This window comes from Rhea americana, unplaced genomic scaffold, assembly GCF_003343005.1.
Source record: "Rhea americana isolate MKP2758 unplaced genomic scaffold, rheAme1 scaffold_136, whole genome shotgun sequence".
Classification (NCBI taxonomy): Eukaryota; Metazoa; Chordata; class Aves; order Rheiformes; family Rheidae; genus Rhea; species Rhea americana.
In genome coordinates, this window is record NW_028185439.1 from 1,548,834 (window position 1) to 1,561,156 (window position 12,323).

The window sequence follows — 12,323 nt, forward strand, 5'->3', positions numbered from 1 at the left end:
CAGAAAGCATCCTACTCAGTCTTAGCCTACAGGTCACACCTAAGATGTGGTAGAGATCTGGCTGGGCACATAGAACAGTCATGTTAGGCRAACACAGGATGAAAATTTCAAACCCAGATTAGTCCTCAGAATTCTAATGCAACAAACCTGTACAAATGCCAATAGCAGGCAGCTCATTGCATTTAGGAAAYGGAGTTTAAAATAAAATATTTTTCTTCAGTCTAGTAGTTTAAGTTTTACCTTCAGGTTACTAACCTTTCCTTTACMCTTCCTGATCCCCTAGACCATATAAGGGCAGGCATTGCCCTTGGCTGTGTCCTGCTGCTATCTGCCTAGGATTGCTTGCTTATCGTGATCATTGTTTCCATTACTGGAAATAATCTGAAGTGAACTGGCCTGGAACAGGGAAGCAACAGTAACAAAGTGCCCTATTCTAGGAGATGCAGAATATAAGATTGGGAGAGAGAACTATATTGCATCTCTTCAGAATTTTTTTTTATGATGAGTCTCTCCGTCTTTTTTTTATTGCCTTAGAAGAGTTAGAACATACACATCTAGAAAGCGTGATACTGCCAGAAACAGTATGAACCACTGGACATCCACATGAAAGTCTTAGCTTCTGTTTTTGCAGTATGACCTATACTGTAGTTCTTTAAAGCGTGAACTCCCTTTGCTTCCCTGATTGTAGCTGCCTTTTGAATGAAGAATGTGTATTGTAGAGGGAGAAAAAAGCAGAAGTTAATACCGCTTCAGCTCCATTTAGATAAATAGAGGCTTTTATCTGGCCCTAGAAATAGATGGAGGCAATGTATTTAACCTGAGTGAACAACTTTAAGATAAGCTTCCCCTTGGAAACTGGACACTGAGGAAAACAAGGAGATTCTAAAAACTAAATAGGGTATTTGGAAGAGGAGGCTTAGAGGAAAGCAAGTAGAAAGGAACATTTCTTTTACAAGGAGCTCTTAAGATAGTTGTCAATGGTTCCCTGAAAACTGAATCCCAAGTGCAGTGATAAGTGAGTTGCTAGTATACTAAAGCCCCTATTAAAGAGTTTATCTCATCATTCCACTGTCTAGTCAAGTCACATACACTGCAATGAAACATTTTCAAAGTCAACAGTATTTTTGGTTCCTTGTGGAGAAAGGATAAATGCATATAACTGTGGGTTAATACTGGTTATCAGTTGTTACCAGAGCTAAATAATTTATGAATATGTTATTTTAAGCTACCCCTGTCATAGCATGTAGATGCCTTGAGTTTTACCTATATTTATGTGTATATTTATGCAATTAAGTTGCATTTAAGTTTCTGCTGCTAAGGACACTTTCTGTGTTCATGTGTTGTGAGCATCTGTYCAGAACATGCTTTCAATAATACAGCTCCTGATTAAAGCTTTAGTGTAAATGCACTGCTGAACCTTGGGGACAGAATGCATGAGGTCTAAGTACCAAAAATAAAGACAGGATGGCATCTATGTCTTCCCTTCTTTTCCAGGGCTGGCTGAGCAAGCTTCCCAATCAGGAAGTAACATTTTAATGGATTTATTCAACACTATATTTAGTGGGCCCTACCTTCCAAATGTCTCTGCTAATTTTCACTGGCTACTACTATTTTTAAATGGCTATTAGTGAAAACTCTGAGTGAAAACAGTATCTCTAAAGTCTAATTCTTGTACATCTTCACACATGCTTTGACRTAAGATGGGATGAAATAGACTAGGAGTCCAATACATCTAAATGCTCCTTGTTAGAAATTGAAGAAAAAGTAATAACTGGAAAACAAAGGTCAGTCATCTAAGGTAGGTAAAGATACTTAGAATGAACAGCTTTTCCTAAAGTGAGACATCTTAGCATTGGTGCCATTAAAATTTGCATGTGACTAATGATCACTGTGGATCATAAAAATGCGTGCAAAAACCTGTGCAAAACTTCCCTTCTTTCCTACAGGGGATGCTCATATGTCATTTAGCCAGAACATTCATATTCTGCAGAGGAGCTAATTAGTAGATGGCTAAACTACATTGAGACTACATTTGCTTAGTTTAAAGAAAACAAGGTATATATGGCTAAACTCTGGTTATGTCTTAGCAGACTGAAGCCAGTACAGTGTGACCTGCGCGTACAGGGTCCCAGCTGCACCAAGTACAAACCTGATCGACCTTGCTCAGTAGCTAGGGCCCCAACTGAAACTTGAGTGTTAGTCATATTCAAGAGAATGCATATATCCTTTTTAAAAATAGTCACATTAAACAACTTAAGAAAAGGATTTTTACCACATTTCATAGTTAAGTGCATCAGTTAAAATATCATGTTCTTCTTCAGCTGGACTATTCAATGAGCAAAGAATGTATCTGATAAACTAAAGATTATGGCATTTAAGATGGTCAGGCAAAAGTTTTTTCCAATTCTAGCTGAAGAAGTTGGCTACACACAGAAGTAGTATTATTTAGAGAACTCTTTATAAAAGGGCAATAAWTCATACCTGTTAGGGGCTATGTCAAATTGTCAATGTTGCAAGGATATTGTAATCTTGCTTTTCAGGGAACCAGGTTACTGCTTGCAGAAATCAGGAAGGAATTTACCCATCTTCCCTAAACAAGTATTCCTTCTCTCTGAGCAACTCGGACACATTTGCAGGAGGGTAGTCCTTCTTTCTCAAAATAACCTGATTATAAAACAGCAGTCATTGCCAAAAGCAAGACATCAAAACTGATGGTCTGATGCAATATGGTAATTCTTACAGTACCATTAGAAGCTCATTTCCATACAAAGGCCTTCAAAAAGCCAGACAACAATTCCACACTCCCTTGGATACCTCTGTCATAAAGAATTTGCACTGCATACATTTATTGCATCCTTCAGGCACTGCACATTACTTGTCTCACACTGGTGTCTGTACAGCTCCAGGTGCATTTCACAGACCCTAAAAGGGTATGAAGGAACTCCTTGAGAAAGGCACTTCAGAAAGTAGTCAGGGGCCTAAATATTGAAATGGTAAGCTGGGATTGCACTGAGACTRTAAGATTTTATGACTTAGCTCTGTGAAAATACCTATTTCAAGGCAAAAATTAAGACATAGCCAACACTTTTTATTAAAAAAACAGTCTGGCACACTGGTAGCTAATTGATTGTTCATGTTTAGTATATTTGTAGAATAGAGAATAAGGAAACAATTAAGCCTCTATACTGCTTAGAGGCTGTAGAACTCACCTTTGAAAGTCTGCCATATCTTATTTGATAGAAAGTAACAGGAGCTTCCAGCTTTCCACCAAAGCTTATGCAACTAAATGAAGCAGGCAACAGAGTTTTCTTTTGACAGTATTTGTCACTTGTATAGCATTTAAGACCAAAATGCACACTCTCCCTGTGCTTTTATCATCAATTATCTTCTCTTTAATGAAACTGCAAGTTTCAGAGATGCCAAGCAATCCTACTCTTTTTAAAGTGAACAGAATACCAGTTCAACAACACACATCAGCTTCCATTCCCTTCCAAAAGGATAGGCAGATCAAAGTCGATTCCTTGAGTAGTTTTCTACCAAAATATTTGTTGTGAGGTAGCTCTTTTTTTCCTCAGAGTTGTTAGAAAACATGCAAAACAAGTTTTGAAAATATATTGCTTTTTGCTGTAGAGAGCATATTTCTTAAAATGCTGTGCTTATGAGTCTTTTGCCTGGTGTTTTTCATTCATTTAATTTTATGGTTTCTCTTGATGATGCTCCCAGGACAAATGTCAAACACAGATTATCATTACTTTTGACAATATTTCTATTAAAGCAGATGATAGGTCATCATAGACAATATTTTTTGACCTTGGACTTTGAGATCTCACAGTGTACCAGACCACATAACAGCCTGTCAAAAGTAGTACTCTGCTTGTAACATGACATTGAAATTGTTTGTATACTGAGTAATTTTTATCCTTTATTTTTAAAGCAAAATGAAGACATGAATAATATTCGCCAAAAAGTTTTATCTTAGGTGACAGTAATTACAGCTAATAAGGACAACAAAGAGATATTATGGAAATCTACCATTTTGACCTGACTGGATCGTCTCATGTGTTTTATTTCCTGTGTGAATGTTGTGTAAAAATAGATATGGCTTGCTATTATCCCAAGTAAAATGGTTAAGATTATTTTAAGATCTTTCTCATTTAGAGAGAAAACGTGAAAAGCAGACTATTTTAAAGTGTACTCGATTATTAAACCTGTTCTGTCGACAACCCTGGACTTAATGCAGTATGCATTGAAATTCTGGCAATTAAAAATATGTATGTTGAATCGTGAGCAATGAGCTAGTATCTAATTTAATTTTGTATCACAAAGCATCAGTGGAAAGTATCTGGTGTTATTATGGTTAAGTACTTTATAGCAGAGCATCCCACTAATCCAAGACAAACATGAAGGCAGCTTACCTGGAATGCTTTCACAGGTAGACCAGAAGATCACTGTCTGTGAATGTCTGACTTCCAATCTATATTAAAACCTTAAAAGCTATTTTTAAATCAAGTTATCCTTATATTAAGGCAAATAAGTGTTTTAATTGAAAATAGTAAAACAACTAATAAAGCTGTCCAGCCTTGGAGATATTGGAGATATCTAGGTTTCTTGGAGATATTAAGTGACATGCATTGCCTCTCCTTTCTGAATGGTTAGCTATCAAAATAATCATAAGAAGCCTTATCTATATTTTTACTTGGAAATATAGGCCACCCAGGAGCAGGGCTAGCAGGGCAGAGCCCACCCACACCATACCCCACAGCCACCCCTTTGCCTGCATGAGCCATGGCTCCCAGCCCGCGCACTGCCCCCACTCGAGGGGCCTCCACTGGAGCTCAGCCCCTCCAGGGCCTGGCAGAGGCTCTGGTAGCCTCCAGCCAAGGTGGCTGCTTTTCCTCTCGGCGCTTGGCTGCTGGAAGGACCTGGGGGCAGCACTCTTCTGTTCCTCCCCATGCTGGAGGCCCAGGGTTGAGGTGCTGCCTGCAGGGAGCAGTAGTGGAAGGAGGAACCCTCTGAGAGGCCAGAGGTGCCAGGACCATCCTGCATAGCARGGGAAAGGGTTTTGCCTTTCCCCATGCCCAGCACTAAGCGACCCATAAAACACTTTCTGAGCTCCAGCTACTTCACCATCTAGTCTTCTTCCCCCCTTCCCCCCACCCCCCATTTCTTTAGAGCAGCAGTGTTAGCATCTCTAACACTCAGGGACACAACTCTCAGTGCCACTTGCTCTTGCTTCCTCTGGGACTCTACCCTCAACCCCAGAAAAGACTCAATCTCCCACTGAAAAATAAGTTTTGAAGCCCCTACCAAACTACTGTTTTCTGTTACGGTAACCACTGGCTGTTCAGCATCCTTTCCTGGCTGCCAAGTAGCTGCTTCCAACTTGCTCACACTGCAGCAGCCTTGTGAGGAAAACAGTTCCCTGAAAGACAGGGATTTCAGCTGGGTGATGCTATTTACATTATTTGTGCATGTTAAACATTTAAGAGATAATATTTAAGATGTGTACTAAAAAGGCCAAGGCTTTTCCTTTATTGAGATCTTAAGACAGTATGTTATTTTTGCTCATCTTTACTTTTACAGAAACAGGTGTGGAGCTATAGCTCACTGGATTAACAGCTCCCTCTGCATTTTATCCATCATTCCCCATTGCACACTCAATTTGCAAGGTGTTAGTGTTGTTTCCAGCAGAACCTCCCTCCCTCCCATTCAACAGAGCCTTATGTGTTTAGGCAAAAGGAACAACAATCAGCACCCCTCTTCTCACTCACTCCTTGCTCCAGTGGTAATGCAGCTCCATGATTCTTGCAATTTTATGGTTAGAAGCCCTATATTATATTCCCACAACTTGAACAGTGTCAGCTCCTTTTGGAGGCACCAAGTAAAAAAATATAGAAATAGATTTAAAAATTTGCATGCTATTGTATGTAACAGGCTAACAAAAATATTTATCAGCATATAGGCAATGTACAGCCCTTTGCTTCTGGATGAAGTTATGCAAAGCTTCCTTCAGTCAAACAATTGAGAAGGCAGATGCTTCACAAGAACTCCACAGCATACTATAAAGTGATAGCCTGGCTCCTGGCAGCTCCTTGCTTGCAAGGGARCCAAGCATATGTTCCAGGTACTCAGCACTGCCTTCTCTTATGTCAACAGCCCCAGTGAACTGGTCTAATCCATCCAGGCAAAAAGGACACAAGCCTTTCATCTCTCAACTCTGGGATACTTGCTGAAGAAAAGCAGACAAATTTCACCATCTACATACCTGGAGAATAAAATTCAGCCTTTCTTCCAGGCAAACAGGGTATAATCACAAGAAGGTCCCTCAGATGCATCCTTGTTCAGTCAATATCTTTGCTAGTCACATGTGACACACACAAGTACTCAAGACTAGGCCCAGCAAAGGGCTACAGTAGCTTCCCAGTTTCAGAGACATAGAACAAGGAGACTTCTATATATCCATAGTCAGCTAGATGAAACAGCCATTAAAAAAAAAAAATCTTCAGCTTCACCTGTGATATCAGATATGCTCAACAGCAAGATTGTTGCCACACAGCAATCTATGCTGATGCCTCACAGAGTCTAGAAGGGCATTCTCAGCTGCATTTCCTGTTCTCCTTATCATCATCAACTCTTGAATGGGTGTGCAGAGATTCCTAGAGAGAAAAGGGAGGGGGGGGAAGGAGGCAGGAAGAGAGAAAAATTCTTCTAGTGTACCAGTTCCCCTTTGGTCCTTACTACAAGATGAGGATCAAAGCATCCCAAACCCTCCCTTTCACCCAGAGGGCCAGGCAGTGACATCTCATCCAGATACTGCACCAGCTACTTTGTTACCTCAAGAGCTGCTCCACTGCCTTCCCTCTCTCCTGCCATCACTTGTTTCAATTTGAGTGGCCTTGCTCAGGGAGACTAAGGAGCATCTGAACCCAGACATCTCTGTCCTGATTGCACAGGACAGTCTTTGATAGCACAGAATCTTCTTTACCTGAGTTAAAAGTTGATGACTTTTCAGCTGTCTGTAGAACTGCAGCACAGAAGGATCTGCTCGCACAACTTTTGGGTCAAAATCCAGAACGCGAAGACCTGCAAGGCTACGGGCTCGGGAAAGAGCTACRTAAGCCTGCCCACTTTCAAAGACACGAGAGAGGGAGATTTCCACACAGTCTAAAGACATGCCCTATAAGAAACAGGGAGAAGTTTGTCACAAAAAAGAAAACCATGCTGTATCAACAGGAACCTATCCTGTGGGTCTTTCAGAGGTAGTCCTCATTATACAAACTTGGTAAGAAAGGAGGTCCCTTGTGTGACTAAATAACTGGTTAAAAGATGGGAATCAGAAATAAGTGGGAAAATTTCCGCTCTAAATTGTTAGCAGAGTAGTGATGGGAGACAGAGTTAGGGGATACATGGGATTCAGAGGTTTCTGCACATCCAGCACAACAGGGGAAGATACTGGCTGTTTTCAGTCCTTGTAATTAACTAGAGGAACAGYTAGTCCTAGATAGTCCTTAGGCAGACCATATGAGACAGTTTGGGCAGACAGGGATGGCTGGGCCTAGCACCAAGAGGCTCCGAGGGGAAACTGAAATGGCCCAATTTAAACAGTGGCACAGGAGTAAATCCATAGGTCTACTAGCAAAAGAAGAATTTATCACCAAAGTATACCGTCTCCTGAAGAGGCGGGAACCACATTACTGAAGCAAGAATCTGGCCTAGAGAGCACAGCTGTGACTCTTGCAGCTCTCTCAGGCACCAGTAATGCTAGTAACTAACAAGGAGACACTAATCAGCCCACAGTAGGAAGCAGTGCTGCTTTACAGTTCAGCACTGACCATGCAGATACCAGCACCCTTATGGGAATGGACAAAAATAGTCCAGCACTACTGCTGCCTGCTAGAACAAGCAAACAGACAAGCATCACTAACAGGAGAAGAGATGCTGCCTTCTCCATAGCTCGAGATGCACATGCCCTGAAGTTCACCACAAGAAGGACCTTTTCCTTTTCCCTTCCATTTTCACAATCAATATAAGCTCACCCAGCTGAAGTTTATCTACAGACTTTTTACACCACCATACACATATGAAAACACCCACCTGACTCTTGTGAATGGAAATRGCCCATGCCAGTTTTAGGGGTAGCTGTTGACGACTCAGATAAACTCCAGATGGCCCTTTGAAGACCCATCGCTCCACCTTGATGACCTGTGTGACCCCACACAGAAACCTCACCTTAGGCAGCCCTGTAGGAATAGGAGCAGGAAAGAAACGGGAATGTTCTCCTGACACTCAGGGGCTAGGAAGCCAGCAGCCTAAAACCCAGTTCTCTTCCCTTCCCACGTAAGTCTCATAATTTTAGGGCTACATTTTTAACAAAAATAAAAATAATAATAATAAAAAAAACAGATAGGTTGCCAGTTAGGTTGCCAGTAGAGGTACAGAGAATATAGATAATGAAAACAGGGGAGCACTACCGTCTGGAAACAGATAAAAATAAAAATCAAGATTTGCTTCAGCTAAACAGATAGCAAAAGAAAATTAGTGTGCACAACCAGAGAACAAGAAAAAAAAGCAAACATATGAGACTTTGTAGATAGTTGCAGCTGATGCAGGGCTTGACATTACAGCCCATGAGAACCACAAACTTCTTGCTGCAGAGAAGACCTCCTCAGATTAGCTTTAACAGTAAATAGAACTAACAGCAGTCAACAGTAAGTTTTATTGTTATTAGACTTAACTCACCTTTCTGCTCACTTTCAAACCCTACAATAACTCCTCTGGCCCCATTCACCAGTCCTTGTGACACATCCAGATTCTTAGCCAGCATCACCTGGAAGGAAAGAAGCCCCCAAGTGCATTGGCTTTGCAGCCTGCTCAGCACACTTGCCCTACGCTGTTTGGCCAGCAATGCAAGTACAGCAGGCTGTACAGCCATGGCCCAGCATCAGAGCACAGCCTCTGATTTGAATGAAGCAGTCTCACAGCCCTTCTTTCCTAGGATTCCCAGCTGTATCATTCTGCAGTACTTAACACTATTCTCCTGAGCTGTTTCTGTCCTCAGCTGCAGCCACACATTAGCACCTCTTGGACCTAGGGAACAGGTTGCCCCTCCTGAATGCCAAGCAGCTTGCAGCACTAAAGATACTGGCAACAGCCAAGAAACAGCTTCCTGAGGTAAACAGTGCTGCTGCTAAAAGCCATCCCAGTTTTTCACTTTGCTATTTAACAGCAAGGAGCCAGAGTACCCAACACCACACAGCTGGCGATCTGTGCTATGCTCTTACGGGTCAGGAGGGCTGCTATAGCTGGAGCTGAAACTCCATACAAATGCACTCTGCTTCCTGCTTGTGAGAAGCTTCTGGGCCTGGCAGAAGACATATGAAGTCAGTGGTCACCACTTTTCAGGGCACACATACTTGAGCTTAAGTTTTCTGCCTGGGCCAGGTTCCTAGCAGAGAAGATACAAAATATAGCCTTTTGTTACCCAKCAAAACTGTTCTATACAGCTATTAGTCTGTTCTATATTTATCCACTACTCCTTTGTTTTTCTTATGCCATTTGGTCTACTGGTCTTTCTCCCCCAAACATACTCACCTGAGCTCCAAGCTTTAGCTCAACTCTACTACCCACAGGACACTGAGCATCAATTAATTTAACTAGCACTGGGTCACTGTCCAAAGCCTCAAAAGTGTGCACTTCTCCTATTAAGGAAAGAAAGGGATGACAAATTACAACCATCGAACATAGGCTACAAAACATTTGCAGGAGGCTCAGCACTTATTTCTCAGAGCCATTTCCTTCCCCTCCTCCCACCTAGCAGAAAACTCACTGTTGCCTCTCCTCCCATCATACCTCCCAGAGCACAACTAGGTTTGGGAATCAAAGGCCATCAAGTTAGTAGTAACTGATCAGTCACTGTTTTGAACATACAGCAAGTTTCACTTGCAAACACCAGATTTCTAAAGAGGACTAAGGAAGAATCCTAGGGCCAGACAGGGAGGTAGAAATGGAAGAAACCTGATTAGAGCATGGCCTTTCTACGATACTAGAAAAGGAAGAAGCAGGGCTATGAAGGCATTAATGATCCACTCTACCTCACAACAAGATACAAACTCACTGCATATTACCCACAGAGAAGTAACAGTGGAGATTTCTAAACAAAGAATTGTATGTTTTGTTTTGTTTTTCCCCCCAGGCAGATCTGCTCCAACACTTCTGAAATCCACAGCTTGGACTGGTGGTGCTGTGCAAACAAAGATGAAAGTTCCATCTTTCCTCTCATTATAGTAATCCCATTGCATCCAGAGCTTAGCCATGGAACAAGCAGCTTCCTTCAAGGAACTCACCTGACARCTGTTGCAAGCACCTCTCATTAGTTAGTTCTACATCATCCTTATGGGTGCAGAGCCGAGTAGCCAAGATCCCATCACGCTCAGCCCTATTAGTAGCAGTCTGCCTCAGCAGTCTGGCAACCTCCTCTGTGCACCTGGTAACCAGGAAGAGGGGATTATTTGTTAAAGTGACAAGGAAGAGCATTCTTYATCAGACTTCAGCAGCAGTAGCTGACATACAGCAGTAGCTGGTTCTAGGAAGAACCATATTGAGCTATAGCAAGCCCCAGACCTCTCAAGGGAAGGGTGGAGAGAGGTAACTATACTAAGCAGGAGAGCAGTGCAAGTATACATCTCCAGCTCCGCCTTGGCTGTTACCAGCTCACCATCCATTGCATTCCTTAGCAGAAGTTGCTAAGATTAACTCTAGAAAGTGTCTGTTACCAGAACAACATATGCAGAGCCAGCTTACATTAACCAAAACATTTCTGGCTACTGCCCCAACTACGTCCCTGGTGGAACGTAGCTGTAGCAAGACAAACAACTTGCTGCTCCGTCGGTAGGGAGCAGGGACAAGAAAGAACAGTTTCTCCTCACCTGCCTAGACGAACTGCACTGAGGAGTGAAACAAAGGTTTTGTCCGTCTGTCTCCGCACTTCAGTCAATTCCATGTTTATTTGGATGCACTTCCTCCAGCTTTTTGCCTAGTAAATCATTCTCTTGTTAAGAAACAGGTAGAGCTGGAATGCAAGAGTGATCTAAGGAACAGTTTTGTACCTGAAAGCAGAACTTTGTTTCTTCGTTAGCCCTGCAGACTGGAGGCAGCTGTAAGAAGTCCCCACATATGATTAGCTGAATTCCTCCAAAAGGGTCATCCCGTTTTCTTACTGCCCTGAAACAGAGGGAAGAGAGAAGCCTTGAATATTCTCCAGACATAGACATATTCAGAGTCTCAGAAGTTACTTCATAGTCTGTCAGTATATTTAAACACATACCACCTGACACAGCTGAAGGTAATTATCTTTTCCTGTAGAAGGGCTCAAGTAATTAAGCAATGCTACTCCAATATTCTTTTTTTTTTTCCCTTGGCATCTTCATTACTCAAGATGTCATTGCCAGCCTTGGCACTTTGCTAGTTGTTCCGCTACTGTATATTGACTGTAGCATATTTTCACTGTTCCACACAAGGAGGAATTTTCAGTTTATAGTACAAACGCCTACACTATGAGATGCGGTCAGAAAGCACAGGGAACCCAAGCTGAAGTTCAGCTTGCAGCAAGTGTGAACACAGCAAGCTTGGTCCAGGAAACAAGAGAGAACAGTTGGGCATGAAACAAGTGGACATGTGTTCTGTACTTGGCTCTATGGACAACGCTTGACTCCAGATACAGAAGTGGCAATCAGTATAGATCTTGAGGTCAATACCAGCCTCAGCATGTAAAGGTCTGCCCAGCTGCTGGCCATGATGTTGAGCTTCTTTCCAGTCCTATGCTAGTGGCTACCCTGTATCTATTCGCATAACTAAAGGAAGAAAGCAAGATGGAAACTTAGAAATTCATTTCTGTTGGAACTGCTTGACCTGACAATCACTCACCTGGCCACTGCTTCCAGCTTATCAAAGAATTTGCCATCCACCATGGAGATCTCGTCGATAATTAAGTGCTGACAGGCCAGCCAGTGCTGACGCACGCCAGGTCTCTCGGCCAGCTGAATACATTGCTCTAGTGGTGCCTTCCCRGAGCCGATCCCTGGGCGAGAGAGGAAAGCAAGGCTCACGTCCCCGCCGTGCCGTGCGAAGGCGGCGCGTTCCCCGCGGCGCACGGCCCTCACCCGCGAAGGCGTGCAGCGTGGTGCCGCCGACGTGGCAGGCGGCCACTCCGGTGCTGGCTGTGGCGTAGGTGCTCCTGGGCGGGAGGGAGCCCACGATCCTCTTCAGCAGGTAGGACTTCCCGGTGCCTGGAGGAGAGCGGGGAAGCTCCTTCCAGCACGTCCCCG

General features: G+C 42.8%; 1 protein-coding gene across 1 annotated transcript in view; it reads right to left on the bottom strand.

Annotated features, from left to right (window-relative positions):
• Positions 1-5,504: 5,504 nt before the first annotated feature.
• PIF1 (PIF1 5'-to-3' DNA helicase) overlaps positions 5,505-12,323 on the bottom strand; it is a 7,752-nt gene continuing 933 nt past the window's right edge. Inside the window, exons 2-11 of the mRNA XM_085298237.1 lie at positions 12,159-12,284; positions 11,923-12,076; positions 11,106-11,220; positions 10,926-11,032; positions 10,344-10,483; positions 9,592-9,698; positions 8,740-8,827; positions 8,095-8,240; positions 6,986-7,177; positions 5,505-6,656 (exon numbers count right to left, since the gene is read on the bottom strand). Coding sequence (XP_085154363.1) covers positions 6,597-6,656; positions 6,986-7,177; positions 8,095-8,240; positions 8,740-8,827; positions 9,592-9,698; positions 10,344-10,483; positions 10,926-11,032; positions 11,106-11,220; positions 11,923-12,076; positions 12,159-12,284 — 1,235 coding nt within the window. The 3' untranslated portion in view covers positions 5,505-6,596. The remainder of the gene's footprint in view (positions 6,657-6,985; positions 7,178-8,094; positions 8,241-8,739; positions 8,828-9,591; positions 9,699-10,343; positions 10,484-10,925; positions 11,033-11,105; positions 11,221-11,922; positions 12,077-12,158; positions 12,285-12,323) is intronic.